We start from the raw sequence: 23,648 nt of genomic DNA, 5'->3' as shown, positions 1-23,648 counted from the left end.
TATTTTTCTCTTCTCAGACCAAGAAGGTTATAACCTTGCAATTATATTCACACACAGAATCAGTCATTATCCATTTGTTGAAATGCTTCTCCTCTAGTTTAAGAATACATAAAATGAGACCAGGCGTGGTGGCTCACGCCTGTAATCCCAGCACTTTGGGAGGCTGAGACAAGTGGGTAGCTTGAGCCAGGGAGTTCAAGACCAGCTAAGACAACATTGAGAAACCCTGTCTCTACAAGAAAATGCAAAAATTAGCCAGTGTGGTGGCGCACACCTATCGTCCCAGCATCAGTGGTGGGGGCTGAGGTGGGAGGATCATGTGAGCCCGGGAGGTAGAGGCTACAGTGAGCCATAATCACACCACTGCACTCCAGCCTTGGTGATGGAGGGAGACTTTGCCTCAAAAAAACAAAAAAATCCCAAAAGAATACATAAAATGGCCAAGTATTTATTACTTAGAAAGAGCTTTAAACTAATCAGGATTTTTGTTCTGCTTTTTCTCATATTTCTTTGTTTCCCTTCTTCCAAAGCATATGGCAGAATAACAATATTATTATTCTTCAAAAGAGCATTGCTGAGGCTGGGCACTGTGGCTCACACCTGTAATTCCAGCACTTTGGGAGGCTGAGGCGGGAGGGTCACTTGAGGGTCAGGAGTTCTACACCAGCCTGGCCAACATGGTGAAACCTTGTCTCTACTAAAAATACAAAAATTAGCCAGGTGTGGTGGCAAGCACCTGTAATCCCAGCTACTCAGGAGGCTGAGGCAGGAGAATTGTTTGAACCTGGGCTGCAGAGAGGTTGCAGAGAGTTGAGATTCTACCTGTGTTAGCTTACGTGAGTCACTGATTTCTTCTATTAAATCAGGAGGAAAATGCCTGCTTCATCCATCTTTGCAATATGCAGTGAAGGTTAAACAAATTAATATTGTGTGTTAAGAACCTTCATAAACTAGGAAACTCATACAGATGCCAGGCATTGATATTGCTGTGAATTTCTCATGTCACTGGGACATGAAGTGATTCTGCAAAAGCACGTTTTTCCTGTAATTGAAGTATCTCTTTAGGGGCCCATTTTGGAAGGAAATTATAATAAAATCTGGTACACCTTTCCCTGTTTGCTTTAACAGAAGATAGTGGATGTAATATATACCCATGCACCCCTGCATCATCACAATACCCATAGAATTTTAGGATGCTAGGACAGAAACGGGCTGAATACTGAAGGTTCCCAACCTCAGTATTCTCAGATGAGAATGCCGGGCCCCTGAGAGCCCTGTGCCTTGCTGAAGCTACCACAGCTGGTGTGGACAGAGCCTGAGCAGGAGGCTCCTGCCCCACCTCACCTGCCTGGCTTCAGAGCCTGGGCCAGAGGCTCCTGCCCCGCCTCTCCTGCCTGACTTCTGCTTTGTCCTTCTCCCTCCTCTGACCACTCCCCTTCCTGGACTTTCACTTTTTCCACCCACCCCTTCTAATCTCTCGTTATCTGGAAACTCTGACCTGCAGGATTCAGCATACAGTAAGTTCTTTAAGAAAGAAGGCGGCCGGGCGGGGTGCCTCACACCTGTAATCCCAGCACTTTGGGAGGCCGAGGCCGGTGGATCATGAGGTCAGGAGATCGAGACCATCCTGGCTAACGCGGTGAAACCCCGTCTCTACTAAAATACAAAAAGTTAGCCGGGCGTGGTGGTGGGCACCTGTAGTCCCAGCTACTTGGGAGGCTGAGGCAGGAGAATGGCTGAACATGGGAGGCGGAAGTTGCAGTGAGCTGAGATTGCACCACTGCACTCTAGCCTGGGCGACAGAGCGAGACTCCGTCTCAAAAAAGAAAGGAAGGAAGGAAAGAAAGAAAAGAAAAGAAAAGAGAGAGAAAGAAAGGAAAGAAAGAAAGAAAAGGAAGGAGGAAGGAAGGAAGGAAGGAAGGAAGGAAGGAAGGAAGGAAGGAGGCTGGGTGTAATGGCTCACACCATAATCCCAGAAATTTGGAAGGCCAAAGCGGGAGGATCGTTTGAGCCCAAGAGTTCCAGGCTGCAGTGAGTCATGATTGTGCCACTGCACTCCAGCCTGGGTGACAGAGCAAGACCCTGTCTCTAAAAAATAATAATAAAAATAAATAAAATTTAATTAAAAAAAAGAAGTAAGGGGTGAGATTTCAATGCAGCACTTCTGACATGGATTAGGGGATCTGGAGGCCTCTGTAGTCATCCAGTTTGGGGGCTGTGTTCTCAAAGTTTGGCTCACAGGGAAGGAAAACCAGTGCCCTTTAAAATGCCACCTTGATAAGAAATATTTCTGTATTTGTCACATCCCATCCCAGACTCCTAATGCCCAAAATGCCCTTCACCTTAGTACAGCCAAATCTCAAATATCCTTTCACAAACTGTTTACAGACCCTCAGGGAGAAAAACACAACTATTAACCTACCCCACCGCACTGGGGGAGTTTAATAACTAGAGTCCATCCTGAGGGTCCATGCTTTTAATAACTCAATACTGTATAAAATATACCGCAGCATGTGAACCAGGTGATACCATCATTAATCATGAAAGGCTTATCAAAATTTAGCAGTCTTGAACTTTATATTTTTCATACTAACTGGCAACCTCCAACATCCAGAAAGGCCCTTCCTAAGGATTGTGACCCAGAGGGGAATTCCACTGTAAGATTCCTGTCTGTCCCGCACCTCCTGCATCCCATCCATGAGCAAGTCAATTTGTCTTTGCCCCCCAAATGCAGCCCCCATCAATCCTTTCCTCCCCATGCAACAGCCTGAGTCCAAGTCACCACTGAATCTCACCACCTGGGCTCCAAACACATTCTCCTCACTGATTGCCTCGCTTCCATCCTTGCCTCCTGCAGTCTATTCTCCATGGAACTCCCAGAGGGTTTTAAAAGCTTCATTCGTTCCTGTTATCCCCTGTTTGATACTCTCTGGGGACTTTCCATTGTTACCTGAGCATAACCCTAGCTCTTTCTTTCTTTTTTTTGAGAGGCAGTCTCGCTCTGTTGCCCAGGCTGGAATGCAGTGGCGCAATCTCGGCCCACTGCAAGCTCTGCCCCCTGGGTTCACGCCATTCTCCTGCCTCAGCCTCCCGAGTAGCTGGGAATATAGGCGCCCACCACTACACCCGGCTAATTTTTTGTATATTTAGTAGAGACAGGGTTTCACCATGTTAGCCAGGATGGTCTCGATCTCCTGACCTCGTGATCCACCCGCCTCGGCCTCCCAAAGTGCTGGGATTACAGGCGTGAGCTACCGCACCCGGCCAACCCTAACTCTTTCGAGGTCCCACAGGCCCTGCGTGATCGGTCCCTACCTTCCTCTGGAACTTCACCTCCTTCTGCTCTGCTCCATGAACACTTAGGCCCCACTGGTTGTCTTTCTGTCCACAGTATACCGGAATTGTTCCCATCTTAAGACCTTGGCACTTGCAGTTCCTTCTACCTGGGACTCCCTTTCCCCATCTCTCTACGTTCTTCTATGTCATTCAAGTCTGTTTGAATGGCATCTTCACCGAACAGCCTTCCTTATCCACCCCAGCTGAACTTGCCTTCTCCTTTCCCCGGTCTTTCCCTAGCCTTGCTTCTATTTCACTTTCTTTACTGCACTGATCTAAAGTTTTTACTGTCTGAAATTTTGCATCCTGGCCGGGTGGGGTGGCTCACATCTGTAATCGCAACACTTTGGGAGGCTGAGGCGGACAGATCACTTGAGGTCAGGAGTTGGAGACCGGCCTGGCCTACATGGTGAAACCCGATCTCTACTAAAAATACAAAACTTAGCTGGGCTTGGTGGCACGTGCCTGTAATCCCAGCTGCTCAGGAGGCTGAGGCAGGAAAATCACTTGAACCCGGATGGCAGAGGTTGTTGTGAGCCAAGATCACATCACTGCACTCCAGTACCAGGGCAAGACTCCATCTCAAAAATAATAACAATAATAAAATGAAATTTTACTTCCTACATTTTTTGCTCATTTGTTTGCCTGCCATGACAGTGTCTGTTCTCCACTATGCCAAGAACTATGCTTGTCACACAAGAGGTGACATAAAGTCAACATCAGTTTATTGACTGTTGGCCTGCCTATCTGAACACAGATACAAAAATGAGGATAGCAACTGTCCTTGCCCACCGCTGAGGGAGACAGACGGGTAAAGAGATGTGTTGCAGTTTACAAGAGTGGGTGTTTTTAGGAAGCTATGGTGAGGCATTGTCCTCCCTCCCAGTATTACCACACGGGTGCATCGTGGAGGCCCGCACCAGAGGGGTGGACAAGAGGAGAGGCCTCAGCTTATGCTCCAGCCTCTGCTAGGCAGGCCTAGCCCTCCCACACATTGATCTTAGGTCACTTACTTCCTCCTTCTGAGCCTCTGCCTGCTCTTTGCAAATGGATTAGGCTACTTACGGGACCCCTAGTAGGCTTACTGTGTGGGTAACGGTATGAGGCAGGTGCTTGGCACCCAGGAAGCACTCGCAGATGCCACCTGTGATTTTCACAGCGCCAGCTCCCTTTTGGTCACCAGGCCCTAGAGATGCTGCAGGGACCTGCAGAGATGACAAGAGTCCCAGTGACTCCTGTTCTTTCACTCTTGGCCCATGAACTTTCTGTTGTTTTTCTTTTTGAGATGAAGTCTTGCTCTGTCACCCAGGCTGGAGTGCAGTGGCATGATCTCGGCTCACTATAACCTCTGCCTCCTGAGTTCAAGCGATTCTCCTGCCTCAGCCTCCCAAGTAGCTGGGATTATAGGCACGTGCCACCAAGCCTGGTTAATGTTTGTATTTTTAGTAGAGATGGGGTTTCACCATGGCCAGGCTGGTCTCCAACTCCTGACCTCAGGTGTTCTGCCTGCCTCAGCCTCCCAAAGTGCTGGGATTACAGGTGTGAGCCACCGTGCCCAGCCATGGTCCATGAACTTTCATCCTTCATTTTCAGCGGTTCCTTTCTCACTTCTTAACATTGTCATCAAAAATCAGTAATTAGAGAGAGTAGGGCTCCACAGGGTAGTGTGTCCAGGATCCCAGGCAGTTGTGTTTCATGCAACCCACCCTGACCACCTTGTGGATGGATGTTCCTGTGACCTAACAGGTTTGGACAAAGACATTTGCCACCAGAGGGCATTTTTCAGGCAGCATAGCTCTGCCTGGTGGTCACAGGTTTGTTACAAGGATCTGTGCCACCAAAAAAGAAAAACGACACTGCATAAAGATGCTCATAATATTTAATCCCATGTAATTTTATACCTAGGAATGTATCCTAAATGAAAAAAAGCAAAATGATATATGGGTGAACATGTTTGTTGCATTGTCTATAATGGCAAATCTTGGAAACAAACTAATTGTGCAATAATGAGAGAATATAAATTGTGTTACATGAACATGAGAATATAAAGTAGCCGTAAAATGTTAGGTAGGAAGACATGGGAAATTCCTAACAGGATATTAAGAATTCTCACCACTGAAATGCTCTGAAGGGATTACACAATTTAAATTTTCATTTTCTTTGTGTAGTGACATTGGGGTAATTTTTTAAATTAAATTTTGTCCTTGACAGTTATTTTGTCTTTTCAATTACTCCCAATCTCTTGAAGAAACAACTTAATCTTTTATCTAACTGTGGTATTGTCTTTCATCAGTATGTAATGATAGTGACTATTATAGTGACCTAAATATATATAATGTGCATGTAAATATATAAATAATATATACTATGTGTATATATATAATGATAACATTATATATGTTATATATACACACAAAGTATTGGTTCATCATTTATTTTACAGCTATTATAAAGCATTCGCTATGACATAAAAGGCCACATAATATTCTTATTTATGATTTTATTATGAGCTATAGAGCCAGATAGTTCTCTTTTGTTTCAATCTAGTGCTGTAACCACCTATTTTTGCTGCCTCTTTGGAAAACCAATGTGAAGTTACAATTATTCAGAAGACACTTGGGACAGTCGTTGAAAGCAAATTGATCTTACTGGTTGAGTGTTCTCCTACTCAATTTATGAACTGTGCTTGAAACTAAGCTTGTCTTATAAATGGTTCCAACAGCAATTTTACTCTGCTGTTGTCTCAAGGATCACACTACATCTTACTGGTTTACACTCGGAAGTTGGTAGGTTGATATCTTTATATTATATATGTCGGAGGATGTTCCAAATGCAGTTTTAATCATATTTTAGGTATTTTTATATCAGATGTGTGTGTATTATTCGTTGTCAATAAACATCAGTTATTTAAAACTGTACAACAGATTATAATCCTACTTTTGCTTTTCACATCTATGCTTATGAATTAGAAATGTTATATTCTCTTGGCCAATCATGATCTGATTATTTGAAAATCTATTTTCTCAGCTCCCTCGATTATAGGGGTTTATGATAGTGGTGTCTGTCTTCACTCTAAAGGACTAAATGTTTTCACATGAATAGAAATAATGAAAGTGAAACTCCAGGTGTTGTCTCATGCTGTTAAATTAGCTTACATTAATCTCTGTCTGAAAAGTGCCCAAATAGATAGACTTCTGAAGGTTTACTGGAGGCAACAGGATATTTATTTCTTTAGGGACTCCGTTATTGGAGCCATTTCCCCTGGTGCCAGCTGCTCTTATTATCCAATATTTTCTACAGGCCTAGGGCTTACAACAGAGAGCCATTGGAAGAATGTAAGCATCACCTCTCATTTTATAATAGCAATTGGGAATTTGGGGATTGGACCTATATGTGCAAAAAGTGATTACTTTGCCACTTTATAGACAGCAAAACTGAGGTGTACCCAGTTTGTGATTTATTTGAGACAACAGTGCAGTTCAGGGACAGCCCTAGAATGAAACCCAATCATTTCTGAGCCTCTGGTAGAGTGCCTGGTCCGTGAATCATCCTACCACTGGATAAAACTATAAGTGAAATTGAACTTTTACCAGAACTTTTAAAAACCCAGACTTCTCTTTAATTATGACAATAATTTTAAAAATCTTTTTACTTCTAAGTCATGCAAACAATAAATAGGGATTTAATGAAATATATATCATTACAGGAATTCAATATACAGTGAATCCTATACCTTGGCACCCAACCTCCCAAAGGAGAAAGAGTAGAAATATAGATACATTTTTATCACAAATGTAATTTTGCAGTTACACTGTTTTGCATGTTGCCTTTTCTTGGTTTAACAATATATTACAGAAGTCATTCCATGATACTACAAAAAGATTTGCCTTATTTTTTTACTGGTTACCTATACCCCATTGGCACAAGATTCAACCTATATGTGTACTGGATTTCTCATCATAATTTAAGTAGCCCCCTACTAGTTCCCTAAGGCAAATTATGCTATAGTGGTTGTCCTTGACCCAGTTTTTTGTGCACTTGTGAAATTATTGTATTAAAAGATATGTGTCATTTAATTTTTTCATCAATGTAAATAAGTTGTTTTTACTCATTTATATATGTTTTGTCTGTTTTATTCCATCTACACAAGTCAACTTATTGCCTTGATCTTCTGGAGTTAAAGCTACTGATATTGGCACGTGATAAATAATTTTTTCCCATGCAAAACAGTACTTTCTAAAAACAAAATAAATGATTAGCATTTTTCTTATTATTTTCATTTGAGTTTTATGTGCTCAATGTATCTCTAGCTAAAAAGTGGTAAGAATGATTCCTAGGTTCCACGTACAGCCATGCACCACATAACAACATCGCAGTCAACAACAGACCTCATGTACAAAGGTAGTCCCACAAGATTATAATGCAACTGAAAAATTTCTATCACCCAGTGACGTCAGAGTCTCGTAGCACAATGCATGACTCACATCTTTGTGGTGATGCTGGTATAAACAAACCTAATGTGCTGCCAATCGTATAAAAGTCTAGCACACATAATTATGTTCAGTACCTAATACTTGATAATATAAATGACTTTGTTACTGGTTTATGTATTTACTATGCTATATTTTGATAATTATTTTAGAGGGTACTCCTATGTATTATAAAATAAAATTTACTCTAAAACATCCTCAGGCAGGTCCTTCAGGAGGTACTGCCGAAGAAGGCAATGTTTTCCTAGGAGATGACAGCTCCATGGGTGGTACTGCCCCTGAGGACCTTCCAGTGGGACAAGATGTGGAGTTGGAAGGTGGAGATACTGGTGGTCGTGGGCCTGTGTAGGCTTACACTAATATATGCATTTGTGTCTTAGTTTTTAACAAAAAAGCTTAAAAAGTAAAAAAGTAAATAAAAATTTTAAAAATAGAAAAAAGCTTTTAGAATAACGATATAAAGAAAAACCATGTTTGAACAGCTTTACAGTGTATTTGCATTTTAGGCTAAGTGTTGTTACAAAAGAGTCAAAAAGTTTGAAAAAATTAAAAAGTTTGTGAAGTAAAAAGGTTATGGTAAGCTGAAGTTAACTTATTTTGAGGACAGAAACATTTTTTTTAATAAATGTAGTGTAGCCTAAGTGTATGGTGTTTCTAAAGTCTGTAGTAGTGTACAGTCATGTCGTAGGCCCTCACGTTCACTCACCATTCACTGACTCACCCAGAGCAGCTGCCAGTCCTGCAGGCTTCATTCATGGTAAGTACCCCGTGCAGGTGTACCGTTTTTTATACCATATTTCCACTGTACCTTGTTAATGTGTAGATATGTTTAGATTCACAAATACTTAGCATTGTGTTATAACTTCCTACGGTATTCAGTATAGTAACATGCTGTACAGGTTTGTAGCCTAGGAACAGCAGGCTACACCATACGGCCTCGGTGGGTAATAGGCTATGCCTATACTCCATGATGTTTGCACAATGATGAAATTCCCTAATAAAGCATTTCTCAGAACGTATCTCCATCATTAAGCGATGCATGACTGGATATCCATATATGTATATATGTATATATGTGTGTGTGTGTGTGTGTGTGTGTGTATACAACAGCGTTGTGGTAGGGTTTTCATTGTTGTTTTATTTTGCCAGCATTTATCTTCACCATTATTATCTAGAGTTTTAAAATCAGAATATGAACTTTCCTTCTATAAAAACATCTAAATTTATCCTCTGAGATATATTCCATGTCGTGTTAGTTTTTTAAAAATGTTCTTCCTCTCTTTTGGTAAAAATTTTATTGAGATATAATTCATATACCATACAATGCACCCATTTAAAGTGTACAATTTGGTGGTTTTCAGTATATTCCGAGTTGTGGAAAATTGTCACCACAATCCGTTTTAGAACATTTTCATCACCCCTAAAAGAAACCCAGATTCTTCATCTCCCACCCATAATGCTGCCATCCCTGTCATTTAAATTGTGAAAGATATCTTTGCCCTCCAAGGCAGCTGTATCAGTTATATTTCACCTAGAGTCCATCGAGTGACAGTTTCCTTATACTCTTCCTGTACTATCAGAACATTTCATCTTTATCAGCCTTGTAGATGAAAAATGATTGCCTGCTTCCATTTGCGAGGGCACTGACCGTCTTTTCATGTTCCTTGGCCGTTTGTGTCACCTCTCAGTGAGCTTCTTGGTAAACCTAAATACAAGCAAACACATCAATGTCACTGCTTTAGTTTTTCCATCCACAGGTGCATGATATGAGAGGCAAAGGCCACTATGAAGCTACTGCACATTGAATTTTAGAGGCAAGAGCACTTTGCAGACAGGCCTCATGCACTGGGAAGTCCACATGGAGCTTGTTCCCTGGGCTGCCCTATTGGGCAGCAGGGGCCTGTGTTTTTGTCTGTAGGGTGACTCTGTGCTTTCTCCCAATGTAGATAAAATTCTTGCTTCTCTACTTGATTTAATTTGACTTTGTGTCAATCTGTCAATCACTGTTTTTTAATTGACATTCTATGGTCTTTGTTCTATTCTCTTAACACCCAGTCATCTCAGGATAAACCTATCTTTATATATCTACCTCTTGCCTCTTCTGTGATTTCTAAGAGCTTTGTTCGCTAGCTCAACTCCCTGGTGGAATCCTGATTACTTTTTCTTAGTTGGAGGGTCTTTAGGGAGAGCTGGAGCTTAAGTAAGCTGGGGTCGCAGAACTCCTGGGAACAGGCATATCCTCAGCTCTGCCACCACACCTGAGCCACATTGCCTGTCAGTCATTGTTCATTAAGTTCCTTGTGTGGGGACTGTAGCCTCCAGTGATCAGAGGAAGGGGAGGACCCTGGGGGTCCCCAGCCATGACCTCAGTACAAGGTACCACAAAATCTCTGACCAAGTCTGCCTTTCATACTAATAATTATTAGCAGGCAAGCAAAATGTCAGCTTCCTACCTGTGCTCTGAAGCTTGGTGCATTCCATCTGTTTGTTCCTTAGAAATACCTCACCTAAAAGATCTACTTGCAGCAGATGTGACAATTTTATATATATATATATATATATATATATACACACACACACTTATTTCAGGGGCACACGTAATTTGATACCCAAAATAGACCATTTTTAACACCTTGTCTTCTATACCACAAAATTATTTTCAGCATCCCCATGTAATAATCAGTAATACACATTATTTTCCTGACTCACTACATAAATAATTTAAAAAGAAGAAATTTCAATTTTCACGATATTATTTAAATTTATTAATTGAGAAGAATTCAGTGCTACTTCTGTAATATTCCTGCCAAACAGGCGTAAGCTCAACGGGATAAGAAGAAAACATCAGACGCACTAAATTCAGAAACATTCTACAAGATTCCTGGCCGGTTATCTTTAAAATAGTGTCCAGGTTCTAAAAGTCAAGGAAAGACCCAGGAACTGTCCCAGCCTGAAGGAGACTAAGGAGACAGGAGCCTCCTTTGGTGCAACTTGTGATTCAGGGCTGGATTCCTTTTCTAGAAAGGACGTCATCAGAATAACTCGTGGAACTGAAGTAGGCCTGAGCACCGGGCAGCACTATTGTAGCAATGTTTCTTTCCTGATTTTCATGACAGTGCTCTGGTTAAGTTGGGGAAACCCCTTATTTGTAGGGAATGTACATGGGGAGATATGGGGTTCATGTTCAGCAGGTCAGCATCTTACTCTCAAATGGTTCCAATTATACAACAATGTCCTTGTACTGTACTTCTATGTTTTCTCTGTGTGATTGAACAAATAAAAAGCCCTCAAGAGTTCAAAAACCTGAAAGGTAAGTCACTGTAGCAATTGTTCAGAACTTAGAGCAACAAAAGCCTTTTTGGAGGAGGAGTCTTTTTCCATCAATATTGTTTAGAATTATTGGTGCACGGCGCTAATCAAAAGCCAGGGGTCTTTTAAAGTCAGTCTGGTTTTCGCTTGTAAATTCTCTGCCTACAGCGCATCTCCTTACTGCCTACACATGGAATGAACAGCTCCAACCACCCTGCCCTCGGTGGGCCCTGATTGCACTGGGAGATCAGAGTCCTCCATTAAATGATGGGATGTGGGACACTGGCCCAGTGGAAGCCCTCGGGTAGGCTAGGAAGACCACTGGGGACAGTGTTAGGCTGCTGGGCTGTGTGAAGGGTGTTAGGACACACCCTTCACACAAGGGCAAGGTGCCTGTGTAATATCTAGTGAATCCACCACTTATTTCACCAGAAGAAAAAAACGTTAACATCCCTTATGCTGATTAAACTTTTCAGAGCCAAATGTGGCAAAGAAGCCCTTTAATTAGCTGCCTCTATAGCGTGGGACTTCTGATTAGGGTGTTTCAAATGCTGTCTAGCAACCTTGGATGTATATTCCTGTCATCTTACCGATTACAGTTAATCAGCACCTGTACCTGCTCACGCTATTTTAACGTAAATGCCAATGTCTCCCCAGTTTGTAGCACAGAGCAGCGAGCATGGTAGACCTTTGCAGAATGTAAATGATGTGTCTGTGTAGCTCGGCATTTGCATTTGGGTGTGTATGGAATCAGTTCCATTTGACCTAGACGTAGTCGAATGTCAAGGTCTTGGAAGCAGGTGTGCAGCTCAGGGAGAGGTCTTTAGAATGGAAGCACTTGGCTTTTGCCCACAGCACAGGGGAGGCACAGACACTAAGACAGAGCAGGCTTGGAGGGGGAGCTCAGGCAGGAGCGATGGTGACTGCTGTCATTGCCTCGTGCCCATGTCAGCTGGCACACCTGAAGCAAACCACAACTCTGTGATTAGGGGTGGAGTGCCTATGCAAAAGAGATACCCAGTAGAAAACTTCAGGGTACCTGAAAGGAAACCCCCTCACCTTCTCTGAGATCATCCTGTTTGGCATTTTAGCTAGAAGAGAATAGCCTTAGGCGCCAGGCCCTATTCCTATCACCAGCTTCCACAGTGTGCAGCTCTCAAGTCTTGATGGACATAAGAGTCACCCAGGGGTTTTGCTAAAAGTTGAGATCCTGAATTCCTGCCTCATGGGCTCTGATTCACCCAGGGTGTATTTCAGAGTCTACATTTTTACCAAACACCCAATATTTTTTATGTCCGTGGACCACAGACCTTGTGACAACCTGCCCTAGAGGCCTTGCAATCAGAAAGCCCAAATTTGCCTTCCCAGCTCCTTCTGCAGCCACTGAATGACCTTGGGCAAGTCTCCAGACCTCCGTGAGGCTGCAGCTTCTCCCCAACATCCAGGGTCTATTGTGAGGATCTAATGGGTAGAAAGGAAAGCACTTTACAAACTGTGTAGCCCTGCAGAAGTCAGAGGACCTCGCCCTGTTTATTACACCAGCCTTGATGACCTGACCATGGAGGCTGGGTCCTTCCCATGCCTCCTAGGGCCATTTTTTAAAGAAAGATCTTGTGCTTTGTGCCCAGCCTTCCATACAGCAAAGTGCGAGAAACTACAAAAGGAGAAGGAGGAGCTGGAGAGGCGGTTCGAGGACGAGGTGAAGAGGCTGGGCTGGCAACAGCAGGCCGAGCTCCAGGAGCTGGAGGAGCGGCTGCAGCTGCAATTTGAGGCGGAGATGGCGCACCTGCAGGAGGAGCACCGTGACCAGCTGCTGAGCATCCGGTGTCAACACCAGGAGCAGGTCAGTCTGCAGTGCGGCTCTGCTGTTGGGTGTGATGCAGGTGGCAGGCGGAGGAGATCCAGTGCCACATTAGCAAGAAGTCCTATTCAGTGGGTGAGCTTTTCGAACAGTTCACTTTCTGAGTTGCTTTCTCCTTTCTCCTCCCTCCTCTCTTCTCCAGCCACTGTGGCCTCCTTCACTCTTCCTCAGGGTTTTCACACTTGCTGTGCCCTCTGCCTGGAATGCTCTCCCTCTAGACAGTGCATGGCTCCCTCTTGCCCTCCCTTCCAGACTTTTCTCCAATGTCACCTTTCTCAGTGAGACCTTTATCCAAAATTATTATTCCTCCCCCAACCACATACACACTCTTTCTGTCCCCCTCCCAGTATTAGTGTTCCTTCAGCACTTATCACTAACACATACATTTTGCTTTTCTACCTTATTTATCATCTTTCTATTCCGTGAGGGCAGAAAGAATAAGAAGAATAAGAATGTATGTAGCGCTCGTCCTACACCAGACACTGCTCTAAGCTCTTTACGTGAACTGACTCATTTAGTCTTCACAGTTCCCCTAACGAGGAAGGTACCATTCTTATTCCCATTTTACATGGGAGAAAGCCACGCCCCCATGGTTCAATAATTTGCCAGAATTCACAGAGCTGGTCATGGAAAAGCCAGGATTGAACCAGTCTGGCTCCACACCCCTGCTGTCAGCCACTGAGTTAGAATCGCCTGCCAGCTCTCCTGCTGGAGCCTGGCACCTGGATCCATGCCTGGCAGAGTACCACACAATATCCATTTGCTGAATGAAAGAATGAATGCCAATGGTTAACCTTCGCGCAGAAACCTTACTGGAGAGGAAAATGCATCCGTGGACTAACCAGAGGATAATTCCCAGGGAGCTTGTCAGTATGAAAGCTGGAAGGAGGCAGGTGCTGCCACCCCCACGGCAGCCACCTTGTCCATGACTGCCGTTAGCGCTGATGAGAGGCAGGCGGATGATTCAGTGTACCCATCCTGCTTCCATGAGCACCACTGCTTTCTTTTCTCTTGTTTCTAAGTTCTCCAGCTCCGATGGCTTCAACCCCACCCTCTAATTGGTGTGTTGCTTTATATAGTGTGCTTATGATATGCTTAAAGTAAGTTGACATTTGTGTAGAGCACCCTTTAAATCTCACTTGACATTCAGGTTAGTGTCGAGTGGCCTTCATTGTCAGAAACCCTGGGGGCTGCCCTCCTCGGCTGCTTCCAAATGGACATCTCAGACGGCAGTACCCACCCAGCTCTCCCACTGCCCCAGAAGAGGCTTGTGAATCTTCGGGGACGTGGGAGAAATTTAAGAGTAATACTAATTACTGTCATTGTAATAAAAACCTCTCTTACTTTATGATATTTTATTCTACACAGTATCTCAGGTTAGTCATTCTTCTTTCCTAGAGGCCTATAAAAGCCAGACACACCTCCCTGTTTTGAGGTGGGTTAGACCATAGAGACTAGGAAACAGAATAGGTTACAGCTAAAGTTACCTGTTGGTGTTAACATGAGAAACTGAACCCCCGGCGTCGTGCCTCCCAGTCTGTCTGCATGTAACCCCGGTGAGTAGACATTTGCACGGGCTGCTGTCTACAGTCTTACACATTTTACGGCAACTTTATACATCTCAAACCTGGTATGAATACCAACTTGTTCTGTGCCTCTGTATCTATGGGCTATTCATTCCCGATTTTACACAGAACACGTTTATACCCATATTTACCAAAGACCTCTCATCTGAAGGTCTGGGTTGGTTGAGAGGATGCCGGAAGGTGAGGAGGAAGGCTAAGAGGTGGTCCACAGTCAGGAGACCCTGAACGAAGGCTCTCGTGGTGGTGCCCTGGAGCTGAGGCACAGCTGAGGGGAGCCTGTCCACTCGGGGGCCAGGACGCCTCGCTGAGGCCTCACCTGTGCAGAAGCATGTGCCGAGAGATGTGCTTCACCTCTTTTTAAAGCCGGGACATGGCGGTCTTTTAGAGATTTCAAACTGGAGCGATGAAAGGAAAGAAGCCCTTGACTTTTCCACATGAAAAAGACTTACATAAGCTACCTGGGCATAATTCAAACGCGTTCTGCTGTATGAGAGCTCTGCGCTCTGTTCATGATCCTTTATGATAGCAAAAGCCGTTTATTTATTTACTCATTCACCTGTGCAAAGAATATTTATGGAATGTGCATTGTATGTACGCAAAGCACCACGACAGGATACTGCAAGAGATACTAAGATTTATAAAATGTGGGCTTGCTTATCTATCCATTGAGGAAGCTTCAAGATAAGTGCCCAAGGAACTGTCACGCGGGTGAGAAATGCAGACAGGGCGTGGAGGAATTGAGTTTCACATCTTATCCGCACAGCTGGAAGTGTCAGAAATCACATCTGAATGCTTTACATTTGACTGAATCTTTCCAACAGAAACCCATTGGTTTGGGGGAACCAGAGAGGCAAGCCTATGAATTATTCAGGCCCCTGATTCTGCTCCTGCTGCAGAACGTTGGCTGTTTCCCCAGGCTTCAGCTTCCCCAGCAGAGAACATGCAGGAAGTGAGGAAGATGAAATGCACCCCAGGCCAACAGTCTAACTGCCAGATAGAATCAGTGTTCCTGTTTAGTGGGAGAGGAGACTCAAGGGTGTGACTGAGATGGAGATGGGGATGATCCGTGGTTTCAGGGTCCATGGTGGACTCTCCACTCTTGGGGCCTCCTTCTCAGGGACGGTTGCACTGGGCAATGCTAACCCCACAAATAGCGATATCTCTGTCCTTCTGGAATCTTAAAAATCAGGTTCACTGACCTGGCATCTCCTCATGACCCAGTGGCCCCCAACAGCTGGCAGCAGGGGCAGGTGCTGCTTCAGTTCTGACACGCAGGATTTTCTGAGGCTGCAAATATCGCTTTACTCAAATTGGGAGTCGCTGGCCGAGGCAGGCTGACCTCTGGCTTTGCAGCAGCACCTCCGTCATGACAAAGCCAGCCAGGGCTGCTCCTTGCTTGGCCCCCCACCATCTCACAGAGCAGGGGCTGGCTCTCTGCCCGTGGTGTGTGCTCTGGCTACACAGGTGGGTCACTTGGAGAAATGGCAAAACACCCCTTCTCAGCCTCCGCCGACACTAATTGAATCAGAATCACTGATGAGGCCTGGCAGCGGGTTGTTTCTGGACTCTGTGCAGCCAGGGCCCAGAACCGCAAGCATCATGGGACTGCAGGACCCTGCTGGCTCGAGTTAAGGACCTGAGGGAGGGGCGCTGAGGGGGACCTGAGGGGGTGGCGTTGCCTCTTGGCTTTCTTAAGTCAGTTTAAAGACAAGGTATAACTCTTATTTTAAAGGTGCAATTATAAAGGTGTTTAATGTGTGAAAGCCAGCTCTCCCTCTGTAGCAAGCTGCACGTTAACAGATGCCAAATTGCCACAGCTTCCCTTTGTCAAAGCACGCAAAACAGACTCACCGTAAACACACACGCATTTTCCTGTTCTGCCGCAAACATGTTCGGCCCAGCTTCCAGCCCTGGTTTCTGGGCTGCCTTTGGCTGTCCCCACACATAGGGAGCCACAGAACCTAGCATGCAAGGATCAGGCTTGTAACCTTTGACCCATTCCTCCAAGACCCTAAGTTTGTCTTACTCCACGACTTGCTCCAGAGCCACTCGCTTCAGGGACTGCCGGTCTGTATGCATGACGATTCTGCTCCATCAAGTCTCAGCACAGATTCCTCCTCCACAGGGAGCAGCAGAGCTCAGCCTTTGGAGTTTAAATTTGCTTTGTCTCATATCCAGGATACACTTTCTATGCTTTTGTAAGGAAATCATTTTGGACTAACTGACTAAAGGAAGAGCATCCCAGGATTAATCCAAATGTACAGAGGCCACTTCGTCCATCATCTGCATTATGCCTCCTTAGCCCTCCTGCAGAGCAGGCTCACAGCTGCCGTGCAGCAGAAACCACCTTCTCTCTAATCAAATAGAAGAGATCCCTGGGGGCCCTCCGTCTCCCAGCACCAGAGCCTGCCATCACAGCCCAGAGGTTCCATGTTCCAGGAGGAGGCAGTGCAGTGGAGATGGCGCCTCTGTCGACACCTGCCTGTGTGGAGGGCTGCAGAGGGGCAAAGGCACAGCCCCGCGTGGGATGACAGGAGACTGGGAGCCCTGGCATGGCTCTGAGCCGGTGTCCAGGATACTGTAAGCCTGGACCAAGTGAAGGAGGGCCCCTCGTTATCTAAAAAGGGAAGTCATTAAGAGAGCATGGGAGAGAGTGGGCCTGGGCAGCCTCCCTCTCTCTCATCCCATGTGGATGGGCGCAAATGGGAGTTTGTGCCCATCCACATGGTTTGGGTTTAATGAGTGAAGCTGAGACAAATGTAAAACACACATTTCTTCATTTGAAATCTAAGTCTTCTCTAAGTGACTTGCCAAAGCCCTAGATCATTGCATTTTGTAAATGGCTAAATGAAGTCAACCCACAGCTGTATTCTTACCCATCTGAGAGGGTGGTCTTCCAACCCTGTGCTCTGCTGTCCGTCAGCCCAGCTGAATAGCAGGCAGCTGCGGGAATGGAGTCATGTCACAGGGAACAGCTGCTTTTCCATAGAACCAGGACTACCGGATGGCTGTGTGACAGAGGCCTCCATGGCACAGCCCAGAACTCTGTCTCTGAGGCGGGAGGAGGATGGCCCAGTGGTGGTCTAAGGGGCCTCACCAGGGTTCTAAATGGAAGAGAAGGATGCTTCAGCCAGCCCGAGTTTGCCATAGGCCATAATGGTCGAGCACTTTTGTCTTTGATTTGGTGATCTTCAATGCATAGAAAGATCTTGTGCTTTCCTTGGGTCAGCTTGTTTAAATCTCCTCCAATTCCTTCTGGTTTCAACGTCCTCTCAGGCTGGGAATTCTTATTGGCTGCTTCATAAATGTGAACCTGTGCTGTAGAAAGAAGCCAAGAACCATAGGAGAAGACATTATATGGATTAATACTATGACAAGAAAGAGGATGGCCAACAGTAGACAGCTCCTTCCTCTTTGAGATAACATTTTTTAAAAACCATAAAATTGCATGAAACCTAAATTACTAAAGGGCGGGGATTATTGTGTTCAGATTTTTTGACTCATGGGATCTCATTAGTTTCCTTCCTAACATACTGGGCATTTCTGTAATTCCATATGAACTTTTAGAGTTAAGAGATCAGTATTTCATTCATAAAAGCACCTCGGAAAGGTTGTAAGGAATATATCATGCCATTACATTACCCTTACTTAATACAGTGGGCATGGTATTCCATCACCACTGAATCAAAGGCATGCCTTCCAGCAAGCCAGAATGGCATACATTGATGCCACAAACACAGTGTAGTACTGCCAGTCAGGGCACATCCACCTCCTGGGACTCATGGGACTCTTCTGAAACTTAGTTCTTCCATCTGTCTGTCTTTTCTGAAACCACTCATGATCATTTGTGTAAGCACCGAATAAATTAGAATCATGCCAAGGACCGATGAAAGGTTTTTTGCTCTCCTGAACTGTGTAGCAACCCTCTAAACAGTGTGTGTGTGGGGCGGGGGAAGCGGGGAGCTGTGTTTTTACAGTGTGCCGTGGCCTAAGTGACATCTGTAATGGAGCAGAAAGAAATTTCCTTTTTTAAACCAGTGATTTATTTTTCCAACAGATTGAAAGGTTTTGGACAAAGATTCCACAAAAAACCTCCCATAAACAGGAATTGGACAATTAAATACTGTTGTAATCAGCCTCTCTGCTGGTGGGTTCATAGCTCTGAGCTTCAAGTAAATACCGTTTGATCAAGAATGGCCTTTAAATGCGAGTGAGCCATCGTGCACCACGTCCGTTCTCACACTGCGATGAAACTTTCCTAATGCCGTCGGTCTGTTGTTGTTTTTACCCAGTGATGTTTGTTTTAGTGGATGAAGTTCTCGTTTACCACAAGAGAGAGAAGTCAGGATAATTTTTTGATGAAATAATAGTATCCAGAATGGGAATCCACCCCTTTTTAAAACAAATATATCTTCATGTGTCAACTTCACAGGCAGGGGAGAGCCCTTTCTCCATTCAGATCAAAGGTTAGCCTGTGAATGTTCCCCAGAGAAATGTGGGAGCTCAGAGGTAGCTGAATATGACCAGCTAGAAGCAATGTCTTCTTAACTGGGCCACCACGGAGCTTCAAGACCAGCGCATATTTTCTAGTTCAGTGGTTTTCAAATGCCAAGTTTTGATGCAGTAGTAGCTTGTGAAATAAATGTAGTGGCCCCTAACTAGCGTTTTGTACAACAAAGTAAAATAGAGGAAACATTTTTAAAGCAGATTTTTCCAAATGGAAGGGGAAGTTTTGTTTTTGTGAAACTTTGGTTTTGGGTGTGGTTGTGTGTGGGTGTGTGCATTGTGGTATTGTGTACAATGGTGATTTTCACAGTGGATTACTGACAGAGAATTTGGATAAACACTGTTGTAGTGTATCCAGGAGAGATTCGCAATCATAGGGAGAGGTCGTTTTAGGCAATTACTAAAACAACAGCCCCAATAACAGTAACAAAAACAGTAAACCTGGTAGGCAGGCAGGTGAGGGGTAGCGGAGGGGGTCAGGAAACATGAAGAATGCTGGACTGGACTGGCTGCACTACTTGCAGTTATAATCTGGTGAGCAACCTTATGTTTAAAAAGAGACACACAGACCTACCAGCCTCACCTGGTATTGGCGAGAGAATCCTAAGGTGTTCATTCCTAGTCTTGCTTGGGGGAGGTCAACACAAAACAATAGTGCATTAGAAAGAGCCTCACCTTTGGAGTCAGACAGACCTGGGTCTCACTGTTAGCTCTGCCATTTATTAGCCCTTGGGCAAAACATTTCAAATTTCTCTGAGCCTCAGTTTCCACATCTGTCAGTTGGGCATAAAAAGATATACTTCATAAGGTGGCTCTGAGGGTTAAGTAGAGTAGCCTATCTCGGGCAGCCTAATAAGTATTTGTTCCCTCCACTTACCTTGTGTACTGTAGCTCCCCCTGCCACTGGGAAACAGACCACCTCACAGGGAGGACCCTTTTCTTTTCCTTTGCCGTCATTGCTCATAGCGGTGCAAGGGGATGGACTAGGAGTGGGAAGGGGATGGTCCAGGAGCCACACTCAGGACTCTAAAGAGGTATCTCAGGCAGTGGTCCCCTGCCTGGAGTTGGACCCTCCTGCAAAGAGCCAGGTTGTGGCAATGATCTCCCCGTGACTCTGAGGGCTGCCACATCACCACCAAAGTCCAACTCTCCTGCTTTGGCACGAGGCTGTGACTTGTCATTGATGTTTTGGGTCACGGACCTTTTCCACTCATGGAATTCCACTTCTGTTCTCCAAGCAGCTCTCTGTCTAACCGGTAACTGCGCCTCTCCTCCAGGTGGAAGATCTCACCGCCAGCCATGATGCTGCTCTCCTAGAGATGGAAAATAACCACACGGTCGCCATCACAATCCTGCAGGATGACCACGACCACAAAGTCCAAGGTAGCTCCCAGCCTCTTGTGCAGCAGGCAGGGGTGGGTGGTGCAATCCAAGCCTTTCCTGCTGCGGATGTGTGGAGCCCCCCTTCCTCTCTTGTCCCTCCTTTCCTGTCTTTCCCTCCTGGTGCATCTTTTCCTGTTGGCTCCTAGGAAAAGAAGAGATAGGAATTAAGGATCCAGGTAGTTAGCTGCTTCTTTCCTCCAATGCAGTTATCCTCAACCTTGCTGAATACTGGAATTCCGAGTCCCCTGGGGAGCTGTAACAAAAGACCAATGCCAGCCTCAGTCCCAACCCAGGGATTCTGATGTCCTTGGTTCATAGTGCAGTGTAAGCATCAAGATTTAAGACTCCTTAGGTGATTCTAATGTAGAGGCACACTTGAGGGCCACTGTCTAAAGCAAGCATGGAAATGGTGCACTTTATGTTTTTTTGTCTTTTTTTTTGAGACAGAGTCTCACTCTGTTGCCCAGGCTGGAGTGCAGTGGTGCCATCTCAGCTCACAGCAACTTCTGCCTCCTGGGTTCAAGCAATTCTCCAGCCTCAGCTGGAGCCTCCAGCCCGAGTAGCTGGGATTACAGGTGCCCACTACCACACGCGGCTAGGCTTTATGATTTTTATGGCCTTATAAAAACAAATGGAAGCCCCAGCGTGGATACACTTTCCTCATATTCGTGATGTTCTCCGGGCCACTGCAGCATCTGGTTGGATCGGGGTATCCAGAGCTTACACTCATCGACCACATTCACCGTGGGTGTGCGTTAAGTCTCCAGATCTTTCTTTCTACATTTTTGTAACTTTGAATTTTCTTTGGGTTTTACGTGGGTCATAACAGCATCAGTACTAAGTTGCAGTGAGAGTTTCCTTTGTGAAAGAGGCAGCATTTTACACTTTCACATGCATTTACATTAATACATACAATTTATTTTTCAACTTCCTCTCGCTTTACTTTTCGCTCCCAGTCAGCTGGTTGTTAAAGTGTGTATTAAAGGCCAGGAGCAGTGGCTCACACCTGTAATCCCAGCACTTTGGGAGGCTGAGGCAGGTGGATCACCTGAGGTCAGGAGTTCAAGACCAGCCTGGCAAACATGGCGAAACCCTGTCTCTACCCAAAATACAAAAATTAGCCAGGCACGGTGGCCTGGGTGCACGGGAGGCTGAGGCAGGAGAATCACCTGAACCCTGGGAGGCAGAGGTTGCAGTGAGTCGAGATTGTACCATTGCACTGCAGCAACAAGAGCAAAACTCCGCCTCAAAAAAAAAAGTGTGTATTAAAAGCAATGACAGTTAACAATACATTGATAAACTTTTACAATTTGAGAATTAGCATCAGAGTTTTTATTATTGTAAAAATGTTCTCTGTGAACAAGACCCAGTGTGCCACAACCAAGGTCTGTGTTATTGTCACCCTCAAGCACCACCTCCGCTACCTCTGGGAACTGTTAGTGAGTGACCAAGCTGGAGGCAAGAGACGGTATTTTCCTGGGAACTAGTTAAATGGATTGCCTCGGTCCTGGTAGTATGTTTCACACTCAGGGTACTGGTCTCTATCCTTGGCTACACGTTGGAACCACCTGGAAGTTTTTAAAAATGTACTGATGTGTGGCTCCTACCTCCGATATTCCAATGTAATTGCTCTGGGGTGCAGCCCAGGCATCAGAAGGCTTTAAAACTCCCTAGGTGATTCTAATATGCAGGGAAACTTGAGGACCATTGTGTTAAACACCGTATTAAGCGTGAGGCAGTGTCATGAGCTTGAAATAAAGAAATACATGATGAAGACACAAATATTAGCAGTGGTTTATGTCATCTTCAGAATGGATACTGCCTCTTCTTTTCCCCTGGGGCATTGGGATCCTTTGAAAATGCCCTGAAATCTGTCACGAGAGGAAGCTGGTCTCACAAGAGAGAACGTGAATGGAAATGGCAGTGAGCCATGGTGTCGCCTTTTCTTTCTGAATTTTCACATAAACAGATCCGGTGGATTTTTCTGACTAATGAAGTCTCACTCAGACACCACATTCAAGGTCTTTGAATTATAAATGATGTCAAGGCCATGTGGGTGTAGGTAATGGTAGCTAAAAAATTTATTATTATGGTCAGGATGCTGCTCTCGATGACTTAACACTAATCATTTAGTCAGAGGCAGGCAGACCAGAAAGGCCATATGGTTCTCTATCAGTGAAATCAACACAAACATTTCTTTTCCAAATGTAAATGTCAGCTATAACAACTGGATTTCTTAGTGACCCTTACCACCATTAGTTAAAAGATTTGAGTCAATGAAAACCACAAAGTTTTTCCTAATTGCAGCTCACACCACCCAGAATGGTAATTGTCGGTCTCCAGTACGCTACCATTCTGAGCATATGATCCAGGCCGATAATGAGACCTTCCTCCCTCTCATTATAACATGAAAACAAATTGCTTGTGTAGCCAGAATGAGATGGGCTTCACCCAGCTAATAAGACTCTTCCCATCTGGAGGAAAATAGAATCCATTTGCTTAATAACTCTTACATGACATCTCTTTCTGCCTAACTTGCAAATTATTGCTGGGTTGACACTTGTCACAGAACAGAATTGTTTCAAACCCTCCAAGAGGAACCAGTCCAATTAGTTCTTCCTTGCATCTGAGTTGTCTTAACACCGAATCTTTGCTGAAGCAAATCCCAGGGATGTATGGTTCTCAGAGTGCAGCCAGGAGGCTACCAAGGTGTCCGTGTAGACACAGCACTGAGCCTGGCTGGCGAGCCCCGCTGGCAGGATGGCTGCTCGCAGCTCCGCTGCTTTCCTCAGCCCCAGATGGCTGCTTCGCAGTGGGAAGGAAGAGTGATCCTGGGAGGGGAAGAAAATGGGATTTAATGTTAATTACCTAGTTATTTTGCCATGAGAACAGTTTAGAGAATCAATGAATAATGTAAACAAAGGATCTGACTTGGGCAGGATGGTGGTATAGCTGAATGTAGAATGTGTGTGTGTGTGTGTGTGTGTGTATGTGTGTGTGGTGTGGGAGGTATGGGGGGATGCGGGTTTGTGTGTGTGTGTGTGTGGTGGGAGGTATGGGGGGATGTGGGTTTGTGTGTGTGTGTGGTGGGAGGCATGGGGATGTGGATGTGTGTGTGTGGTATGTGTGCGGGTGTTTATAGTGTGCAGTGTGTGTATATGGTGGTGTGTTTATGGG

General features: G+C 44.9%; 1 protein-coding gene and 1 long non-coding RNA gene across 7 annotated transcripts in view; one reads left to right on the top strand and one right to left on the bottom strand.

The window, feature by feature from the left end:
- The window catches only part of MTUS2 (microtubule associated scaffold protein 2), a 701,667-nt gene that overhangs the window by 663,738 nt on the left and 14,281 nt on the right, over window positions 1-23,648 (top strand). For all 6 annotated transcript variants that reach the window (XR_009213198.1, XM_032150562.2, XM_032150559.2 and 3 more), the window contains 2 exons: window positions 12,764-12,978; window positions 20,366-20,471. Coding sequence is in view for 5 of the 6 variants with exons in the window: in XM_032150562.2 (XP_032006453.1) it covers window positions 12,764-12,978; window positions 20,366-20,471 (321 nt within the window). In the remaining variant the exon portion in view is untranslated. The remainder of the gene's footprint in view (window positions 1-12,763; window positions 12,979-20,365; window positions 20,472-23,648) is intronic.
- Window positions 9,105-20,349, bottom strand: LOC116467117 (uncharacterized). Its single transcript, XR_004247711.2, has 3 exons — window positions 19,966-20,349; window positions 17,459-17,900; window positions 9,105-9,531 (listed from the first exon to the last, which is right to left on the bottom strand). It is a non-coding gene; the product is annotated as an uncharacterized LOC116467117 (long non-coding RNA).

This window comes from Hylobates moloch, unplaced genomic scaffold, assembly GCF_009828535.3.
Source record: "Hylobates moloch isolate HMO894 unplaced genomic scaffold, HMol_V3 SCAFFOLD_4, whole genome shotgun sequence".
Lineage (NCBI taxonomy): Eukaryota > Metazoa > Chordata > Mammalia > Primates > Hylobatidae > Hylobates > Hylobates moloch.
This window is presented reverse-complemented; position numbering and strand designations above follow the sequence as displayed.